The 21,069-nt window shown below is 41.1% G+C and overlaps 4 protein-coding genes across 8 annotated transcripts; 3 read left to right on the top strand and 1 right to left on the bottom strand.

The window, feature by feature from the left end:
• Positions 1-100: 100 nt before the first annotated feature.
• Not3 (CCR4-associated factor Not3) lies at positions 101-7,411 on the top strand. 3 transcript variants are annotated; one of them, XM_089463636.1, is made up of 12 exons: positions 101-331; positions 396-480; positions 683-873; positions 988-1,085; positions 1,161-1,310; positions 1,584-2,435; positions 3,304-3,370; positions 3,433-3,816; positions 3,879-4,046; positions 4,827-5,599; positions 5,686-5,895; positions 6,265-7,411. In XM_089463636.1, the coding sequence occupies exons 3-12, from the start codon at positions 849-851 to the stop codon at positions 6,361-6,363; spliced, it is 2,826 nt and encodes a 941-aa protein (XP_089319762.1). In that variant the 5' UTR covers positions 101-331; positions 396-480; positions 683-848; the 3' UTR covers positions 6,364-7,411. The 3 variants fall into 3 exon arrangements, with proteins under 3 accessions (XP_089319762.1, XP_017858535.1, XP_017858534.1); XM_018003046.2 differs by having other exon boundaries at positions 101-480; positions 3,436-3,816; XM_018003045.2 differs by having other exon boundaries at positions 101-480.
• Positions 7,412-9,394: 1,983 nt separating this feature from the next.
• Positions 9,395-12,070, bottom strand: LOC108611840 (protein-associating with the carboxyl-terminal domain of ezrin). Its single transcript, XM_018004656.2, has 2 exons — positions 11,783-12,070; positions 9,395-11,712 (listed from the first exon to the last, which is right to left on the bottom strand). Exons 1-2 carry the CDS (start codon positions 11,990-11,992, stop codon positions 9,802-9,804), a joined length of 2,121 nt encoding a protein of 706 aa, XP_017860145.2. The 5' UTR covers positions 11,993-12,070; the 3' UTR covers positions 9,395-9,801.
• A 688-nt stretch (positions 12,071-12,758) lies between these two features.
• On the top strand, positions 12,759-14,358 carry Spf45 (splicing factor 45). The gene is made up of 3 exons (XM_018004657.2): positions 12,759-13,030; positions 13,093-14,167; positions 14,227-14,358. Exons 1-3 carry the CDS (start codon positions 12,884-12,886, stop codon positions 14,319-14,321), a joined length of 1,317 nt encoding a protein of 438 aa, XP_017860146.1. The 5' UTR covers positions 12,759-12,883; the 3' UTR covers positions 14,322-14,358.
• A 121-nt stretch (positions 14,359-14,479) lies between these two features.
• On the top strand, positions 14,480-20,846 carry Slmap (Sarcolemma associated protein). 3 transcript variants are annotated; one of them, XM_089463635.1, is made up of 6 exons: positions 14,480-14,800; positions 15,375-15,562; positions 16,987-17,558; positions 17,634-18,473; positions 18,582-19,292; positions 19,358-20,846. In XM_089463635.1, the coding sequence occupies exons 3-6, from the start codon at positions 16,989-16,991 to the stop codon at positions 20,252-20,254; spliced, it is 3,018 nt and encodes a 1,005-aa protein (XP_089319761.1). In that variant the 5' UTR covers positions 14,480-14,800; positions 15,375-15,562; positions 16,987-16,988; the 3' UTR covers positions 20,255-20,846. The 3 variants fall into 3 exon arrangements, with proteins under 3 accessions (XP_089319761.1, XP_017857847.1, XP_017857848.1); XM_018002358.2 differs by lacking the exon at positions 15,375-15,562; XM_018002359.2 differs by lacking the exon at positions 15,375-15,562 and having other exon boundaries at positions 16,797-17,558.
• The last annotated feature ends 223 nt before the right edge of the window (positions 20,847-21,069 follow it).

Here is a 21,069-nt window from a genome sequence, read left to right as displayed (position 1 = left end):
TTTTTCGAATGACAGCTCACTGCTATAGCACTGGTCAGGGTGGTGTGCAATTATCGAAATGTTGTGGCGCAATCGTTTATATTCGATAAGTTTTGGCGAGTCGCCATCTTGGAATGTGCGAAGAAGAAGAAGCGAACAAAAAGCAAGCGAAAAATCTTTAAGCGTATTTATTTAAATGTATAAATTGCATAAATCTATATACTTAAGACCAAGCACACATATTTATTGCTCCACTCATCAATATACAAGAAATCCCAGCACAGCTGCCACGTTGCGTTTGCCCTAAAAGGCTTAGCCACAAAAAAAAATCGAAATCTCCGACGGCCCGAAGGTATCACACACATACACACGCACACGTACACTCACATATATACACAGTCCACCACATATATTAGTGCAAGCAGAAAGAGGCAGAAGAAGAAGCAAAGCCAGGCAGAGAGTGTTTTTCCATACAATTCGGTGAAGCTACTTGGATCTAAGGTAAATATAACAACGCCAGCCCACTAATCATACGCTTCGGTGTGTGTGCCCAAATAATGGAAATGATTCTGCCGCCGCCAGCGCTACAAATGCCGCGGCACACGTCGAAACAACGGTGCACGCGCTGGTGTGCGTCTGTGTGTGTTTATACATGTGTGTGCGCAATTAATGCATATTTAACATTGATCCATTTATGTTGCAGACGCCGTTGCCGACTTCTGGTCAGGCACAAACAGCGCACAGCAGAAGCAGCAGCAGCAACAGTGATTGTGTTGCGGGCAGGTGATATAACTAAACAATCGCGACAGCTTGTAGCGGACTATGTCTGACTATTTGCGCCAGCAGAAACCACTAGAGCACACATAGCCATGGCTGCGACGAGAAAATTGCAAGGTAAGCACAATTCTCCATATACATACATAGGTAGAGATGTATGTATGTATTTATTTGATATGATGTGTGTTCAAATACTGATACTGTGCACATTATCGATATACCCCCCGATAGGCGAAATTGATCGATGTTTAAAAAAGGTAGGCGAGGGCGTGGAAACGTTTGAGGATATATGGAAAAAGGTACACAATGCTACAAATACCAACCAGAAGGTGAGCAAATAACACCATCTAAATCTAATATCTCTCTTCAATATAAACCTATATCAATGTCTATCCTATTTGCAGCAAAAGCATCTGCAGGAAAAGTATGAGGCAGACCTTAAAAAGGAAATTAAGAAACTGCAGCGATTACGAGATCAAATCAAATCATGGATTGCATCCGCCGAGATTAAAGATAAAAGCGCGCTGCTCGAGAATCGAAGGCTCATTGAAACGGCAAGTTGTTTAAGCCTAAAATTGGAATACAAAGAAATGTCGCCACTATCAATCTTGAGCATTAATCAATCCATAGATCACTTTTATTCCTATGTCTGTTTTGATCCACAAAACTAAATTAATCTGTGGTTTCAGTTCCAAAAATACACAATTTTATTTTATATTAAAGAATGTTGCGACATAGCTTAGCGATCAGCTATTTGCAATTTCTCGCGGCGACTTGAAATTCCAATCGCTCCATATTAATTTTAATTACTTTCAAATTACCTACAGCAAATGGAACGCTTCAAGGTGGTGGAGCGGGAAACAAAAACAAAAGCGTATTCCAAGGAGGGTCTGGGCGCCGCACAAAAAATGGATCCAGCGCAACGGATCAAGGATCATGCGCGCAATTGGTTAACCGGTTCAATTAGTACACTTCAAATTCAAATCGATCAGTATGAGAGCGAAATTGAGTCGCTGTTAGCGGGTAAAAAGAAACGTCTGGATCGCGATAAACAGGAGCGCATGGATGATTTGCGGAGTAAGTTGGATCGTCATAAATTCCACATAACCAAACTGGAAACGTTGCTGCGGCTGCTGGACAACGATGGTGTCGAGGCGGATCAAGTGAACAAAATCAAAGATGATGTCGAATACTATATCGATTCGTCGCAAGAGCCCGATTTCGAGGAGAACGAGTTCATCTACGATGACATTATCGGACTGGATGAAGTCGAGCTGAGTGGTACCGCCACAACGGATAGCAACAATAGCAACGAAACAAGCGGCTCGCCCAGCAGCGTAACATCCGGCGGCAGTCCATCGCAATCGCCAGTTACAGTGCAGCAGGTGTTGCCATCCTCCTCCTCCTCCGCACAGCAGCAGCAGACGTCGACGGCGGGCAGCAGCAGCGCAGGCAGTGGCACCAGCGCAGCTAGTGCAGCCCAATTCCAGCATTTGCAAGCAGCCGCAGCGGCGGCGGCAGCAGCCGTCGCTGCACAGCAATCGAATGGCAACAATGTGGGCTATGCGAGCGACACCAGCGCAGCTTCATCCTCAGCGACAACGTCAACCGAGGCGACAACAGGTGGCGAGAAGCGCAACAAAAGTAGCGAAAGCAATGCGAATAGCAGCAAAGCGAAGGTAAGTGTTTGCCACTAAATAAACTAAACTAACTAATAATCATGAACGAATTAATTGTTGACCAATTGAGGTATTATATTTCGCATTAAGGTAATGTAATTGGTAACAGAAGTGTGAGGAATAGACAAATTGACCAGCTCCATTTGCACGAAAGGTTTTTGAAGCTGTACAATTATTGACTAATTCTTGAATTCTTGTGGTTAGAATATGTAAAATTTATTGAGTTTTTTGGTATAGTAGGATTTACAGAGGTTAGCTAATTGGTCATCAACTGAGATATATCATATTTTCATAGGAATTGCTTTATATTATTTTTACTTTCGAAAGTTTCAACTTGAATAAGTCAAACATCTTACAACAATGAAGACTATATGAGTATTTCATAGTGTTCAATAACTTTTAACTCTATATTAAACTAAAATGTAATTAATATTTATATATATTGTCAGTAAATTGGGTCTGGAAAGAAAAATATATTTAATGACCTTTAATAGCATAAATTCCCTTCTATATGAATAGTAAATTTAAAGAACTAGATCAAGGAGAGAGGATATATGAACGCTCTAAATTAACAGAATAAATTATGATCCTTTTTTTTATTGTTAGCACATATCTATTAAGATATCTACACAGTGAACGGCATATAATTCAGGCGAATTTTCTCATATACATATTGTATGTTTTCTCATACATATTTTCTCATATTTTTATATATTTTAGAATATTTCAAAGTGTAGTGAGTAGTAAATTATATGTGAATAAAATAGCAGTATATGTTTACATAAAATACAAATTAATATATAAGTTACCCAATTTTTTCTCAAATATTTAACATATATTTTTTTTGCATTTTCATTTTTTACCACAGCAACCTCAACAGCCGATCAAGCCGACGCCAGTGCGTGCCACAGCTAAAGCGCCCGCGGGTAGTGATAGTAAGTTGCAAAGCTTTATATCAATTGGAGTGTTAACTTACTAATGGACTAAATTCTATTAGCAGCTCAAGTCAATAAGATTATTAGCTCAACGCCCAGCAAAAACCAGCAGCAGCAACTACCCACGGTCGCTTCCGTTTTGGCGTCTAGCGGGACACAGAACAACAACAACAACAACAGCAGCAGCAACAATAACAACAACAGCAGCAGCAGCAGCAGCATTGTCGCTGCTAGTGGTCACAATCCTGCCGTGCAGCCACATGCCCCAACGCCTGGTCTGAGTGCAACCAACATCGCTGTGCCAGCAGCAACAGCAGCGGCGGCAGCCGTTGCAGCTGTTGCAGCAACAGCATCAGCGAGCAACAGCAGCAATAACATTCAAGGCCAATCTGTGATTCAAGCGACACCAACAATTGCATTTGCAGCGGTGGCTAAACACAACACATGTACGTCCAAAATACTTTATAAATATGTTAAAATTTATTCTAATTATAATTTGTATTTCTAGCACTACTGGAAAACGGACCTGTCTCGCAGCAGCAGGCAACGGCGCCGACGGTGGCGGCCATTGTAAGCGCAAATGCACAGGCCCAACAACAACAACAACAGCAGCAGCAGCAACAACAGGCAGCGCAATTATCCAATCTTCAAACGAATTCCTCACACATGCAAAACGGTAATATATTTGGATTTAAAGTTAGCCAATGGCTGAGCTTAACCATGGTTTGGCAATAGTTTTTAACAGTTGATAATTGTAATAGTTTTGATCAATGAATAATGATAGTAGTCAATGAAATTGATTCGCTTAGTTGTAACAGTCTTTCAATATTAGCAACCAGAAACCTAAATATGAAATGCTCTATTTAATATATATCCAGCGCTTATGGCAATAAACACAGACGTAATTTGAGAACCCTTTTAGAATGGCTCTAAGTAATTATATTGCTATAATTCAGGCCATTCGAAGCTGGGTACAGATTTTCGCCAAGAATACTTTTGCCGAGGCTATTTTCAATTTGTGAATGACTATGTTTATATATCCAATATAAACTCATATTGCAGGTTAGGATATCATATATCATATTTTGTAAGTAGATTACGAAAAGTTTATGCTGAGATATGCAATTACATGATAATAGTTTTACACCTTAATATCGTATATGTATTATATATGACTATTAAAATGACATATGAATATTATTAGAAAGTAAAAGTTTTATCATAGAATTAAATCCCAGGTGAGTGCAAATATTCGTATTGCAAACTGTATAATATTAGTTTTTGAATAGAAATCTATAGATATTAATTGGCTAACTATAGATATACCCTTTATGCCTTTTATGGGTATTCAAACTTTGCAGACTTCAAAGCTTACGGTTATATTCTGTTTATTTATTTAAAGTAACTGCTGTTAATATGTAATGCTTATTGTTATTTGTTTCGATTATATTTGCAGGTCTGCCCGTCTCACTCAGCAGTAGCAGCAGCGGCAGCAGCAACAGCAGCAGCAATAACAACAGTAATGCTGTCGATGCGATTTCATTGAAAACCATGGCACAGGAAGCCATTAATCGATCTGTGATCGAGCCCAATTCCCTAAATCAGCAGCAGGCAAGTAATATAGATACGAGACAGCAGCAACAGCAGCAGCAGCAACAACAGCAGGCGCAGCAACAAGCAGCGCAGCAATCATTGCTGCAACAGCATTTCAGCACCGAAACAACTGCCAACCAACAACAGCAACAGCAGCTCCAGCAACAACAACAAGCAGCGACAGCAGCAGCGGCAGCAGCAGCAGCGCAACAACAAAATGCAGCAGCGGCAGCAGCAGCAGCTGCAGCAATTGGTACAATCGTCGCCTCAGCCAGCAATGGCCCCACAGCTGGCAGTGGACTCATGAATCTGGCGAATGCTGCTGGTCAGCCAACAGCCGTCAGCGGTGGTGTTGTGGTCACAGCCAATGCCAAGACGCATACAGCGCAACAGCAGCAACAACAGCAGCAGCAGCAGCAGCAACAACAGCAGCAGCAAATGGCCACAACGGAGGCGCACATACCACCGCTGTTAGGTGTAACGCCGTTGGGTCCAACGCCGCTGCAAAAGGAGCATCAGCTGCAGTTCCAAATGATGGAAGCCGCATATTATCACCTGCCACAGCCCATTGATACGGAGAAGCTGCAAACATATTTTCATCGCTCACCGGTGCAAACACCAGCGCATTATCCACAGGTGAGTCAGATACATTGATTCCATTGCCAGCCAACATGAATGATGAATTTTCTTCTCTTCTTTTCCTCTGTTTGTTCGCATTCTAGGCCCAGCTGCCCATTTACGATACCGTTGAATTCTATCAACGGCTCTCGACGGAGACGCTCTTCTTTGTGTTCTACTACATGGAGGGCTCCAAGGCGCAATATCTCGCAGCGAAGGCGCTAAAAAAACAAAGCTGGCGCTTCCACACCAAATACATGATGTGGTTTCAACGGCACGAGGAGCCGAAGATTATCAACGATGATTACGAACAGGTGAGTTCAATCGTGTTCACTAATAAAATTACATTTATCTAAGCTTGAGCGTGAGATTACAATGAATTACAATTTGTACAAATTCCTTTTTCCCTATTCTTAAATAAATTGTTGCGAGCTAGTAAATTTAATATTTGTCAAATAAGGCATAGGTTTGGAAGTGTTGAATAGTTTTTTTATCGGATGTCTGGAAAGGCTTTTCTATATTTTTAGCAAATACGAAATATATATTTTCAAAAAACTGAATTCGATTATTTTTATTTGAATTTATCTGAGCCTCGAATCGATTGTAGGATAAAACTTATGTTTTTAATTGAATAAGATATTCCTACTCGATGTATTTTAATTTTATAATTCGCTATCTTGCAGGGTACGTACATCTACTTCGATTATGAGAGATGGAGTCAGCGCAAAAAGGAGGGCTTCACCTTTGAATACAAGTACTTAGAAGACAAGGAGCTGAATTGAATTGAATGCTGCGTTGTTGTGATGCGGATGCGTCGGCTGTCTACGAGGAAATCAATTCATACCTACAACCTTACTGGAATCAATAGCATACAATAATCATACCATACCATACCATACCCCACATCAGATCAGAAGAATACAAAACTCTCACACTCTCCACCATCGAACAGAATCAGAACACTATCTCACACATATATACACACATATATATAGACTCACAGCTAAATCCATAAACTAATGAAAGAGATCTTGTGTAAGAGAAACGATACAGCTAACAGCATAAGCGAAAAGGGAAGAAACGGATAACAAGGCAAAAGAAAACAGAAAACAATGAAGTACGATACTGATACTTGTTTGGAAAACGCATGTAAAAACATATGCTTTTTTATATAAATGTTTTATTGTTTATTAATTTTTTTTTTTAAGAATTACTTTCCTACACAAAACTAAAAGAAAAAAAAACATTTATAAAAAAGAAACTAAAACTATAAAAAAGTTATGCAAATTACGTGCAACAATTTGAATTTTCTGGCAGTTGTTCCTCGCCCCGCCCACGCACATTTCCATGCAGCCGCTCCCGCTACGCCACACCACGCTTCCCACAAAAACTCCAATTTAGTATATCGCTTAGCGTTCTCATGCATAATTCCCTCCGCTCCCGCCTCTGCCCTGCCCCGCCCCTCCACACTCCTTATCCATCGCACTTGCATCATGTATAAAGAGCGCAGCAGTGTGCAGTAAATACTTTTAATTATAAACAAATTTAGCGCACCGAATTTTTTCAATGCGTTTGAGTAGAAACGTAAAAGAGTAAAAGTAAAAAAGAAAAACTCGTGAGAATAAAAGTAAACACTAATAAAACTTCAGCTGATCTTATTTAAATTTAATAATGTAATTACGATTACTAAGATCATTGATTAAGTTGAGCATGATAATATGGATGCTGCAAGGCAAACATACAAACAAACAAACAACAAATTAATGCGTAAAAATACCTTTTTTTTAAATGTAAGCATAATAAAAACAAAACGTGAGTAAATAGTTGAAACATATTTTGTGTTTTTCTTTCGTTTTATTTCATTCAACTATTTGCATAATTTTACTTTTATTTGTTTTCCCCATTTTAGCCTATTTAAATCCGCTGATCGATTGAGCCTCAATTTTGATCACAAATAAAAAACAACAAAAAAAAAAAACAAAAAAGAAAATGTTAATAAGTCATATATAGTCAAATGGTATAAACAAATGCATTTTAGAATGTTTTTGCGTAAATATAGCATTTTTTGCTAAAGAAAAAACAAATAAAGAACGAAATACATATTTAACAATTTTACAAGATTAGTTTTAAACGAAAACACAACACAAATGCATGCAAAAAATAAAAAAGAAACATTTTAAAGATTATTAAAAAAAATGCATTAAAATATACATACAATTATACGCCGCCCATTGCGTACTGGATTTTATTAAAAAATACATATATATGGATATTTCTGGTAAGCATTTAAATATTTTTACATTAGAGAATATTTATGTATGTGTGCTGTTGCATAAGCGACTCGGCAAACTCCTGAAATTAGTGCACACACTCAAATTAATGCGTGATCATTTTTCTCTTATACCCGCCTACTGTGTGGAGTTTGAGTAATTTCTTATACGCTCTTGCAGTGCAAGCTGTTGTCCTGGTTATGTATGTGTGTAATACCTTAACATACTGCGTATATGTATGCGTGAGCACAAGCGCAAATGTGCTCATCTCTATCTACATATGTATGTATGTGCATATGTGTGCAGTGGCTATTGGTATTTGAAAGAGAGCAGATGTGCGTCAGCAATTCGCTTTGAAAAGGAAAACTATTACAAAATTGTATATGTATATAAACATATTTCTAATCGGATATTTCAGTTTATATAAAAATTTATATTTCATATAGAATTGTGCTATTGAACCTGTGTAAATAATTTTGTTTTCAGGGCTTCGCAATGAATTGTATTGAGTAGCTGTTGTTGGTAAGTTGGGCAACAGCATTCATTGGTAACGGTAATCTGTCTTCGTCTTACACCTATACTTCCTGCGTTCATTGCGTTAGTAGGCTTGTTGTTGTTACTGTTTCCCTCTTCACTTTAATACGTATGTATGAATGTTTTAAAATAAAAAGACTAAATATTTACAAAAAACTTGATTATTCTAGAAAAAGTAATAATTTAATCTAGACCCCTGTCATCTGTTTTATAAATAATACGTATGAATTGAAACTTATGAATGACACTTCTATGGGCCTAATATAAATAGCAATAAAACCTAAATAGCTAGATTAAATTTGGTTGATAAGAGAACAATTTTAAAGGCTGCGCACAGCTAGAGAGATAACACGTAAATAAACTTTTTTTATGTGGCTATAAAATCTTTTTTAGCCAAATAATAAAGATTGGGAGTGTGCGCCATGACTAATGTTGATATCTATACAAGAATACCCCCAAGACATTCGCTAGAATTTCAACGACTGACCAAAACATTTCATTAGTCATTCAGGAGTAAGTATGATAACCATATCACGACATACAATATCACGACATACAATAAATTAGCCATAAACGATTGCATTTAAAAATAAATATAGTACTTAAAAGTTCTGATATTGTTAATGTTCTAATGATACTTTAGTTACTTTTTTTGATTGTTTACTATTTCATTTGTTTTTTTAAGTTTTCTTTAGATTAAAGCTAAGTTTTGTTTGTATCAAAATATTTTAGGTGTTAGTCTTTCTATATTTTATGCTATAGCATAGTAGATATGTTCATAAGTATTTCGTATACATATATTATATAATCTAATAAGTCGTTTTAACAGTGTATTTATAGTGAAAAGATATTTTATATAAATATTTTCTATGTAGAACTTTATCAAAACGGATTAGAATTATTAGGGACAATTAGTTCAGTTTTTATGAGCTACACACTTGCTTTATCCGACCAATCTGAACAGTTCCAATCGGAACACAAATTCCAATAAGTAGAATAGACAAACGTGTTTTGTTCTGATCAAGAATATATTTGATAATTCTGCGATATTTTCTATAACGAATTACAACTTTAATTATAATAAACCAATCCAATAAATGTATTACAGTAATAATTTTTATAAAATAATTGATAAAGATGCTACAAGAAATGCATAAAATAGATTCTTTTGTATATACATATTTTTATACGCTCTACACTTGCGTATTGGAATTTATTGCATTCTGTACAGAAGTTGTACTCAACTGTAAATATGAAAAGAAAGAAAAAAAAAAACTGTAAATTTGTAAATGTGAAAGGATTACCAATGACAATGACAATGACAATGACAATTAAAATTAAACTAGAATGGAACAAGAAGAACGACGGCAGATATAGGCTTAAGATCGATAGATTTTGGACAGCTTAGGATAACTACTAGACCTTGGAGGTCTCCGCATCGTTGCCCCAGACAACATCATCCTCATCTTCATCATGACCCCAACCCTGATCGGCCTCGGCATCGGTTTCATGGTCATTCGAGGCTGTCGCAGCCGCCGCAAAGCGACTCGCATCGATTTGGACAATTTCCGGTTCAGTGATGGCGGCGATCTTTGTCTCAATCACCGGCTCCATGTCCTTGAAGAAGTCAAACTCAGCCGACTCCGTGGTATTGGCCGGCGTTGTCAATTGCACCTGTATGTCCAGCGCGCTGAGATCATCGATGAGCATGCGATTGGTCGGTGGAGCGGAGGTCTTTGTAGCGGCTGTCGATAGACTGGAGCAGGCGGTGCGGAATGAGTCGGTGAGCGAAGGTTGGGTGGCCTGTGTCGATGTGCTGCTATTGGTCTCCAAATTGTTTAGATTCAGCTCATCCAAGGCCTCCTGCTTGACATGCAGCCGCTGCAGTTCGTCCGTATTCTCCCAATCGGACCACGCGCCATCCTCATCCTCATCATTGACCAATGTCTGTTCGTGCGCCGCGCTGCTCGGGGAGCTGTTGGCATTCTCCGAATTGCTTTCGCCGCCGCCGCTGCTGCTGCTCTGGCTGAGCTCCAACGGTTTCTCACTCAGATTTGTGATGCTCTTCTCGTCCTCGCCGCCATCCGGGCTCAAGCGCAATGGCATCGGCGCCACATTGGTCTCCACAGGCAATGGACTGCCCGAGACCATATAGTCCACGGCATCCACAGCGCTGCCGTTCATGAGCGGCGTAATCGAGCGCGGCTCTGTCCAGGGTGCGCTGCTGTCCGTGGAGACGGCCGCATGGGGTCGTCCGTCGGAGAAGCAACGTCTCCGATCTCCGCCCAGCACAGTGGCTGCACCCAGTATGGGCACCAGATCGGCCAGGCAGCGCAATGTCTTGGCCACGAGCACATCGTTGGTATCGCTCATGCCCAGCTGCAAATGCGGCAATATTTCGCTCTTCAGCTGCTCGTCGCTCAACAGACGCACATACTCCATGAAGTAGTCCAGCAGAATGAGTCGAATCTGTGCATCGCGCAATCGAAACATTTTCAATATATGCGGCAGCAGATAATGCAAATAGGTTTGCGGCGAGAAGAGGGCGGCGGTGCCGTTCTCTGTCTTGGTGCGCAGCACGTAGGGCGTGACGCAGTGCTGGGCGGTGGGATCGAGCAGTACCATGCGCGACAGCAGATCGCTGGCCAGCTGGGAGGCAACCACTTGCTCATCGAAGCAACGCAGACGTTCAATTAGATTGCTAAAGAATTGCTGACGCTCCTGCACCGACTTCAAGGGCAGCTCGAACAGAAATGAATGGATTAGTACGAATTCGTGATTGAAATAGGGATGCAAGAGCACGGCCGATAGCTTGGGACGCATCTCAACATTGAGGTGCTTCAGGTGTGTGCTGCAATACTCGCGAAATTCTTTTACGTACGGCGTGCTGGCTTTGCCCTCGTGGGGGCCGCACTTGTCCAGCACCTGCTCGCAGAGGGTGGCAAAGGCGAACTGTTCCAGGCCCAGTTCGCTGTTGGCCGAGTCTCGGGCCAAGGGCTGGCGAAAGCTGTGCGCCAAGTCAATAAGCTGTTGGTTCAAGTCCTTTGCCTTCCACACAAACTCAAAGCCGGCCAAGCGCCAGCTGCCCTTGTCCGTCACATAAATGGATTGTGTGCATATGTTGAGATGTCGGGCCATCGCCTTCTCAATCAGGAATATCAGACTGCAGAGTATGGTGCGCAAACCAAGGCACACCTGTATGTCGCTCTGCTGGGCCAGCACATCGTTGAGGGGTCTCACGCGTTCCGTGGCCAAATGTTTCTGGCCGGACTCATCCCATGTTGACATGTATTTCAGTATATACGGATGGCGATAGATCATCAGATTCTACACACATTTGATACATTCAAATAGAGTTATTTGTCTGTTTACAGCATTTCGTACTTGTGGCATTTACCTTTATGGCACGTTCCATTGGCCCTTGGGCCGCCCACAGCTGGCCCTTGACGAGAACTTCACCTTTGAATATGGAGAGCTCCTGGCCGCCGCCGCCCTCCTCGTTGCATGTTGTTGGCGATTCGGCATTGTAGAGTGCCCAAAAATCATTCACTTCGATAGCGTTTTTATCAATAATCAGCCCTTTTAGTTTGCTGCCTTCATTGCCCATTTTTTATAAACATTAAGAGATAACATTTATGTTAGCTCAACGTCTTGCACAACGTAAGTGTAACATTTGCGCAACGTAATATCTGCTCTATTACTTTTAATGTTAAGTAACTGCTATGCTGTGACGTCACATCTTCAGCTTGCGCTCTGTTATTCGATTTGAAGGTTGGCGGGCAATTATGAAAAGATTCCAAGCAACCCAAATAAAGAAATTCATAGCAAATATTTCATAACAAATTCCAATACTACATCTAATATAAATAAGCAAAGCTATTCTTTTCTTAATATTATTAAAAACACTAAGTAAATAATTGATTTTGGCAGCAGCAATAATGTACCCAAATTTTATAATATGTTAGAATGAATGGTAGAATGAATATATTTAAATATAATTAATAATTGAGTTCCCAATTTACCTAAATATTCAAATACCTAAATATTCAAATACAATAAGGGTGCATCATTAAAATTATACCTGCTGCAATGTCCGAAATATCCTAACAAATGAATGAGAATTCAAAACTCAAGGACGAAGTATGATGATAGGAAAGCTTAGCGCCTCAACGAAGGGATAATTTACCAGAGGCAGCTACAGAAATCTTAAGAGAAGCAATCATATGCAAATCATCTTTTAAAATTTAACAATGTTAGTTTAACTGTTAACACAACACTTAGATTATGTTAAGCTGGCAGTGGAATTTTGAACGCAACAATTATCTTATTTTAGCAGAGCAATCAGCATATGTTAAGCTAACAGTGCTGTGAAACGACAATACTGCATATCTGCATATATTTACAGCACTGGAAACTATGCACCAAGTCGAAGGCAAAAAGTTTTCCTCTGTATTGTTTAAAAATAAATAAAAAGAAAAATATATAAAATAAATACAAAATGGACTTGTACGATGACATAGACGCAAAGCCGCGTGCCAGTCAAATGGACGGATGGTCGTCGGGCATCAAAATGTTGCAAACGCAGTTGGCAGTGAAGAAAGCCCAACTGCCCAAGCCCAAGGCGAGAGATCCAATTAAAAAACCGGTGAGTTCCAATTCGCCACGCTCATCCGCACTTGCACTTTAATTATATTTTATCATGTACAGCTCATGACACCTGTGGTGAATCTGCGCGCCAAGCGAACCTCAGATGCCGACAGTTTTGTGCCCGCGACTGTGGCCGTCAAGCCAACAATAACTAGCAGCACAGTGGCGCCTGCTCCGCCAGTTCTGGATAGCATCAAGACGGACGATTGGGATTTTGTGGACGAATACGATCCGCAGTGGCCGAATGAATATGAGAAGCTGAAAGATAAATCGAAATCCAATGATAAGTCACGTAACAGTGGCGGAAGCGCCAGTCGCGGTGAGGATCGCGATCGAGACAGAGATCGAGATCGGGATCGCAAGCGCAGTCGTGGTGGCGGACGCCGAGACACGCACAATCATGACAACTCCCCGCCAAGCATGAAATTTAGTGGATTTAGCCAGCGGCAAAGTGACGAGGACCGTTACAGTCCGCCAGCGCCGGGCTCAGTGTCCAAACAGGGTGGTGGTGCAGCCATTGCGCCACCACCATCTCTGTCCATCGATAGTGGCGATGGCTCCTCGAGTGTAACCATACCATATAGCGCCAGCTCTGTGGCGGCCAAGATAATGGCCAAATACGGCTTTAAGGATGGCCAAGGCTTGGGCAAATCAGAGCAGGGCATGTCTGTAGCTCTGCAAGTGGAGAAAACATCTAAGCGCGGCGGTCGTATCATACACGAAAAGGATGTATTCCTACCGCCACCGCCGTCAGCCTCACCACCTCTGCCCCAACTGCCTGCTGTGAGCGCATCGCCATCAGTTTCGAGTCCAAGTCCTGCTGCTGCACCAGCTGGCTCGATGCCACCACCAGCATTGCCAGGCGTTGTTCCGTCAGCACCTGCTCCGGCAGCCGCCAGTGAGCCAGAGCCTAGCATAACCGAAATCATGAAGGCGCCTAGTAAAGTGGTGCTCCTTCGCAACATGGTAGGACCGGGCGACGTGGACGAGGAGCTCGAACCCGAGGTCAAGGATGAATGCAACACAAAGTATGGGGAAGTGAACAGTGTTATCATACATGAAGCCTTTGGTACGGTGCCGGAGGATGCGGTCAAAATATTTGTGGAGTTCAAACGTATTGAGAGCGCCATCAAAGGTGAGTTTTTAATTTAAACTAATAATAATCGCATACAATACTATTATCATATCTTACAGCTGTTGTGGATTTGAATGGACGATTTTTTGGCGGACGTCAAGTGCGTGCTGGATTTTACAACTTTGATAAGTTTAAGAGTTTTCAATTGAATTAAGTCAATAAAAATAATTTGATATAAATTTAATAATTAATTCAAGCAAAGCGCCCTCTATTTGTTTTTGTTGTATATTCGGCCTGCTCGATATTGGTATGATAGAGTTGCTAGTGTTTGTAATCGATAATTGCAGCTGACTATGGCAACTCTACTAAATCTGACATACACGATACGACCAATCAGTTGGCTAATGGGCGTAATATAAATATGTTTCTGATTAAATTGCGTTTTCAAATCGCTGGCTAAGCGATTTTCAACATTTCTGGCCAAGCAACCCGCTCTCACGACAAAGCTAAAGCCAGCTCAATCGAAGTAGGCGCTTCATAATATTGTGACAACTCACAATAGCTGGTTGTATCGTGTCTAGTACACATAGCTAGTGCAGAGGTTTGGTTTGAGAACTGAAAACAATTATCGCAAATATTATTCGCTTTCGCTGTGTTGCAAAATTGATTAACGAAAACAACTTAAAAACCAAGGTGAGTTAACGACGCTCCTTCGTGTATTCTAACCAGTTAATTGATTGTGTGCGCGTGTTAATATACAAAACAAGAAGCGCAAAGAAAATATTAAGTCTTGTGTTTTGCTGTTTTTTCTCTTCTCTTGCGCGAATACATAAGTCAAAGCAAACGAACAGATAGCAGTGCAGAACGGTAAATTCTCCAAATGTCAACGACACAGAGTCAATTGTAATTAAATTCAATTAAGCTGCAGCTCATACTTAATTTGTGTATCAATTTTCATAAGTGAAAAAGAGAGAACAACTGAGAAAAAAAAAAAAAAAAAACAATACGTCTCGCACAGGCCGCACTCGTTGCCCCTTCGCCTTCAAGTCCACGTTGAACTCGTGCCCAGCCACTGCCTGCAGCTGTAGTAGTGGTAGTGGTAGTGATTGTTGTTGTTGTTGGTGTAGCTGTAATAACTGCAGCGCAAACACACATATTTATATATATACAAACGCAAACACTACCAGGCAGACAAACGACGACTGATCACAATTGTGCTCTATGCGCTTTATGCCAATCAACAACAAAAGTTTTGCATTGTTTGCAGCTTTCCCCACTCCCACCGACGCCCAGCAGCAGCAGCAGCAGCAGCAGCGGCAGCAGTAGCAGCAATAACGGCCATATCAACAACAACAACAACATCAACAATAACTGTAGTTGCTCTATCCATCCCATCCGAGTAGTTGTTGTTGGGGCAATGGGCCCTCTATCGCCGCTTTGTATGTGTGCTGCAAGGTAAGGGGCAAACTCTGCCACCCAATTTGGGGATTTGGCTACTACTACTGTTGTTGCTTTAACTCTCTTTTTCCCTTACTCTCCGACCTCTCACACATACAGTCTATTGCACTGTTATTTAATATATTGCACGCACATGAAGACAAAACTGTTTATGTATGTATAAATATTTATGCTACTCAGTTCTGCTTCTTCTCCTTCCTTCTACTCGTTCCAAAGTGGAGCAGACGCGCCCCGATCATATGCATATACAAACATAGATATGTAAATACAAACAAACCGTTTTTTTTTTCGGCTGACCTCCCGCTCTCCCTCCCACACACACTTAGGCAAGCAGACGCATACATGCGAGTACTCGAATTTGTTGCCCGCTTTTCAATTATATTTTCAAAATAATCTATTTTTATACGAAACATTATTTTGCGCCTGGTACTCTGAAGTATTTTCTTTTTCTTCTTGTGTACACTACGGCGGCACATATTGAAAAATCGGAGAACTAAATGTGTGCATGTTGCCAGCCCTTCATAAGTCCTGTGCGACTTTTTTTTTTTTTTTGTTAGTTAACAACAGTTATTTATAGAGCTTTCAGCACTTTAACCAAAATTGACGTCGAAAAGCACAATTTGACTGGGTCAGCAAGAGCTTTGATATAAAACAAGCAGCTGCATTTGTTTAATAGTTGCCAAATCGTTCATGGAACTGGATTAATTTCAATTGTATAGAATTAGAACTAATATTTTGTATTATCAATGACTTTTTCTAATAATTTCAATTACATAAAACTAAGTATTGGTCCCACGAACTAAGCCTAATATATTAATTTAAATATAGTTCTGTTAGCCATATGTTTTATATGTAATAATGGCAACAATTTATATGGAATTCATATATTTCCTCTGGAAGTGCATTATACATTTAGATTTTTCATAAATAGCTGCCGCCCACGTTCGGTAATCTGAAACAACACTAATAAATTTTTTTTTTAAATTCAAATATAAATTTATTATATACAATTGTGAAACAGGAATGCGTTTATTTATATAGATATGAAATTCCTTAAGAAATTTAATATATTTTAATACTCTGCTAACTTCTTTTAATATAATATAAATATATATATTTTTATATAAGTAAGGCGCCATAGAAAAATTGAATTAAATAATTTTTGTTTTAAATAGTTTTTTATGTTTATTCTATTTTTGTTTTAATTTTTTTTTTTTTTTTTACTAACTAGCAAATGTATTAATCTAATGTGCCTTGATTTGGAACTCTTGAACTGGCAATTCAGTCAACTTTTGGGTCGCCCTGTTTAGTGCACAGAAATTTTGTAACACTCGATCAAATTCAACCTCTCCAGCTAAATACATTTTTATCAGATATAGATTTTACTGTATGACTGTCTGTGCGCATTTCACACTTTTCAGTTATGGTCTTAGTCAGCAACGAATGGCAGAGCAATAAGGATGACGAGCAAAAGCCCAGCGCGGCAGCAGCAGCAGCAGCAGCAGCATCAACAACAATCTCAACAGCAGCCGCTGCAGCAGCAGTAGCAGCAACAGCTGCAAGTAACGGCATTGCCAACGTTATTACCTCAAGCTCAACCACAATTGACCAGGACTTAACCTCTAGACCAGTGGCTGTTGCCAGCGGCGTTGAATTGTCCAAGCGCCAGCAGCGCGTCCATAAGAAGGCGCATATGATGGAGCTGAACAAGAAGGCCCAACAGGAGCAACAGCAGCAGCAACAGCAACAGCAGTTGTTAATGCGCGAAAAGCACGAGACCGAAACGTGTGAGCTGTCCACAGAGAACAACAGCAATAGTAACAGCAACAGTAACAGTAACAGCAACAGCAACAGCAACATTAACATTAACATTAACAGCATCGACAACAACATTATAGGCATCAATGATGCCAACGACAATATGGAAAATCAGGAGAACAATAATACGAATGCGACAGAGACCTGTGATTCCAATACGAACACATTGCTGCAGGTGAGTCAATTAATTGCAATTATATTAAATACATATTAAATGCATTTAACTAATCTTTAATTATTGCAATTCCAGGGACAGCTGGCACAGAAACAGGCGCAGCTACACATGGCCATGAATTCGGTGCTAAATGCGAATAATACAACGACGGGCGGAAATTTATTCAGCTCGATGGGTGCCTTACAATTGCCGAATGAGGCCTCGAATACGCTACTCAACAACGTGCAGGACATGTCGCCCGGTGAGGCCAGAATTGTGCTACAATGCGAGTTGAAATCGCATAAGTTTGAGACGCGCAACATTTTGCTGGCACCGGGACAGGAGTGCAAGGTCGGGCGTCTGATTGCCAAGAGCAAGGCGAGCGAGAACAATGCCATATTCGATTGTAAAGTGTTGTCGCGCAATCATGCCATGCTTTGGTATACGACCGACGGCCGTTTCTGGGTGAAGGACACCAAGTCGAGCAACGGCACCTTCATCAATGACAACAAGCTGGGCAACGAGCCGGCCGAGCTGCACAATGGTGATATCGTCAAGTTTGGCGTTGAGGTGATTGAGAATTCGCGTCAGGAGGTGCACGGCTGCATTATTGCCCGTGTGACACTGTATTTGCCCGACGGACGGGAGGCCATCTCAATAGAGTCAGAGCAGTTGCAGTTGACGGGACCAAACCGGATTAGCTATGATGAGATACAGCGACTCAATGCATTTCTACAGGAGGCCGCGCAGCGTGAGAAGATGCTGAAAGCGAAGCTCAGCAATTTGCAGGGCGTGCTCGATTCGACGCGTAAGAACTCGGCCATGTGCTGGCAGAGCATGATCACCGAGGATCAGCTCTTGCACAAGATCAATCTGCTCGAGAAGAAGTTGCAAATGATGGAGAAGAACGTGCCCGAGAATACATTACGCAACGAGGTGAGTGTGTGGTGGGGCTTCGGAGATGGAATGGATTTTGATGTAGTATACTTTTGGGAGCCATTATGAGAGATGATACTAAGCTTTCTTATTCGTTTATTTGGACAGGTTGTTAAATTGCTTGAGGATAAGACCTCGTATCAGCTAACTGCCAAAGAGGCGCTGCGCAAGGTCTATCAGGATCGTTGCGATGCCATGCAAATGCTGTCGAAGATGGAGATGGCCTACACCACATCGGATAATGAGTGCAGTATATTGCGCAGTCAGATTTTAAGTTCGAAGCAAACTTTACAGGACTTTAACGAACGATTGGAGCAGCTGCAGCAGGAGTATATGGACTACAAGCAGGAGACGATGCGTCATCAGCAAGCGGCTAAGGAACTGGAGGAGCAGCGACTTGCGCAGCATAAGGAGCAGCTAATCGCGCATGAGACCGAAATGGAACAGATGCGCCAACAGCTGATGCAACTGCAGCAAACCATCGCTGCTCATGACAGCGAGCAGGCGCTGCAGCAGCAACAGACGCTGGAGCAACTGAATGCGGCCATCGCTGTCGGTGAAGACGACGACGATGATGATGATGATGATGATGGCATTGAGGATGAGGATGCTGATGCTGATGATGTTGATGACGCAGACGTTGAGGATGCGGTAAATGACGACGAAGTCAATAGCGCTGACATCAAGGAGGATAATGAATCGGGAGATCATGATAGTTGCGGAGTTGCTAAAGACGAATTTCAGGTACATGAAGGTGCACGAATCATCGAGCTGCACGATAAGGAGAACCAAACTTCACTACCCAACAAAACTAAATCTGTAAGTGAACTTTTATACAAAGATACCAATTGATAGTTTTTCCTAAATCCGTTTGGTTTTTGCAGAATAAGAAGACCAAACGACAGCAGAAGGACGAATTCGATTTTAAACACAAGGTGATACGCAAAGGTACCATGATGAAGCTGCTCAAGAACTCGGATCTCAAGGGCGCCGATGGTGGCGACGTATTGAAGGCCATATTCAATGCAGCCGACTCTGGCGATGAAGATGACGAAGAGCCTGAATCAAAGTTGGATTCTTCGGAGGCATCGCCAACGGGCGGAACTACCTTTGCCGAAGTTGCCTGTGATGAGTTTATACACAAGTCACCCAAACACACACGCCTCAATGGCATCGACGAGGCCGCCGAGGAGTCGCAGTCGGGGCACAAGCTGGAAACACAAGAGACGCTCGTGCACAGCGTCGAGGAACTGCTCGATGCTGACCTACCGCAGGAGCATGCCGTGGATATGCTGCATGAAGAGTGTATATTCTATAAGAAAAAATCAGCTAAGCTAACCAACGACATAAGCAATCTGGAGGAAGAAATGAATAACCTTAAGCTACAGCTACAGAGTCTGCAAGAGCCACAGGCCAGAGCACAGGCACAGGCACGCAGTGTCAGTGGGGCAGACGAGAAGGATAAAAGCGCCGAAGGCGCCACTGATGATGAAGAGAAGCCGCTGTTGTCGGAAAAGGATGTCTTTGGCGATCTCTCCAGTTGGCACGACGATGTCAACATCATGAACGATGCGCAAGTGGAACGTGAGGAGGAACTGATAGTGTACAAGGAACGCCTGGAGCAGTCCGAAATGAGCAACATTGCATTGCGTAAAGAGATATCTGAGCTGCGACTCAAGCAGCCAATGCTCCAAGATTATAATCTCTTATATCGTCGTGCTCTGCCTCTTGGCTGCGTGGCGTTGGCGGCGATTATCTACTTTTTGTCCATTCGCTTTTAACACTCGGGAGGTCAGCACTGCGAAAACGTCGTACCTACAGCAAAACGAGATTCAACAAACATATATCTATATATAATATACACAATATACAAACAACATCTTGTGGGGTGGGAACATGCGAGGGCGCGTGTTGGATGCTGGATGTGCACTATAGCAAAAAACAAGAAAACGTGAAACAAAAATAATGGAAGTGGATGTAAAGTATGCAAATCGGATGGACGCAGTTATACAGTTACAATATTTATATATCTACACACACGTATATATACATATATATATATATATTCGATGCATATATATATGCGTATATGTACATCTATCTTCGAGCTTTACTCGCCATTTTCTATTCTGTTCTATCTTTCTCATATTTTGGACCACAAAATTTTTAGTTGTAAATTGAAATTGAAACGAACAAAATCCAACAAAAATATTATTAATTAACCCAAGCGTGCGCAAATACGTATTTACACAACTCATACATACATACACAGCACTCACACGCACACACATATACATACACACATTCATTTACGCTCACACACACATGGTTAGTTAATTCGGAAGTAATTATATTTAATGAAATTCCCCAGAACTACTTTTTTGATATGAACTTTATTTTTTTTTAATGGTGCGATTTATATATATGAGAAACCTTCGAATTGTGTACAAATCTAGAAGAACAGAGGCGCCTGGAACTCCTCGGATTGGCGGCGAATCGATCATTAAGTTTAGCATTAAGTTGCAATTATTTACCATTTCCAGCTATGTTTTATGAAAAACTATATTTACGTATGCTAAATGTTGATTTATGTACT

Source organism: Drosophila arizonae, chromosome 3 (genome assembly GCF_054131065.1).
Source record: "Drosophila arizonae isolate 15081-1271.41 chromosome 3, UAZ_ARI_1.0, whole genome shotgun sequence".
NCBI classification, from domain to species: Eukaryota; Metazoa; Arthropoda; class Insecta; order Diptera; family Drosophilidae; genus Drosophila; species Drosophila arizonae.
Note: the sequence above shows the minus strand (reverse complement) of the source record. Positions and strands in the feature narration are given on the sequence as shown.

Bases quoted from the DNA above. Each gene is read 5' to 3' on its own strand.
- Not3 (XM_089463636.1), top strand. From the start codon at position 849: ATGGCTGCGACGAGAAAATTGCAAG. The intron at 2,436-3,303 runs GTAAGTGTTTGC...TTTTTACCACAG, and splicing joins CGAATAGCAGCAAAGCGAAG to CAACCTCAACAGCCGATCAA. The intron at 5,896-6,264 runs GTGAGTTCAATC...GCTATCTTGCAG, and splicing joins TCAACGATGATTACGAACAG to GGTACGTACATCTACTTCGA.
- Slmap (XM_018002358.2), top strand. From the start codon at position 16,989: ATGGTCTTAGTCAGCAACGAATGGCAGAGCAATAAGGATGACGAGCAA. The intron at 17,559-17,633 runs GTGAGTCAATTA...TTGCAATTCCAG, and splicing joins ATACGAACACATTGCTGCAG to GGACAGCTGGCACAGAAACA. The intron at 18,474-18,581 runs GTGAGTGTGTGG...TTATTTGGACAG, and splicing joins AGAATACATTACGCAACGAG to GTTGTTAAATTGCTTGAGGA.
- Spf45 (XM_018004657.2), top strand. From the start codon at position 12,884: ATGGACTTGTACGATGACATAGACGCAAAGCCGCGTGCCAGTCAAATG. The intron at 13,031-13,092 runs GTGAGTTCCAAT...TATCATGTACAG, and splicing joins GAGATCCAATTAAAAAACCG to CTCATGACACCTGTGGTGAA. The intron at 14,168-14,226 runs GTGAGTTTTTAA...CATATCTTACAG, and splicing joins TATTGAGAGCGCCATCAAAG to CTGTTGTGGATTTGAATGGA.
- LOC108611840 (XM_018004656.2), bottom strand. From the start codon at position 11,992: ATGGGCAATGAAGGCAGCAAACTAAAAGGGCTGATTATTGATAAAAAC. The intron at 11,713-11,782 runs GTAAATGCCACA...AAATGTGTGTAG, and splicing joins CAATGGAACGTGCCATAAAG to AATCTGATGATCTATCGCCA.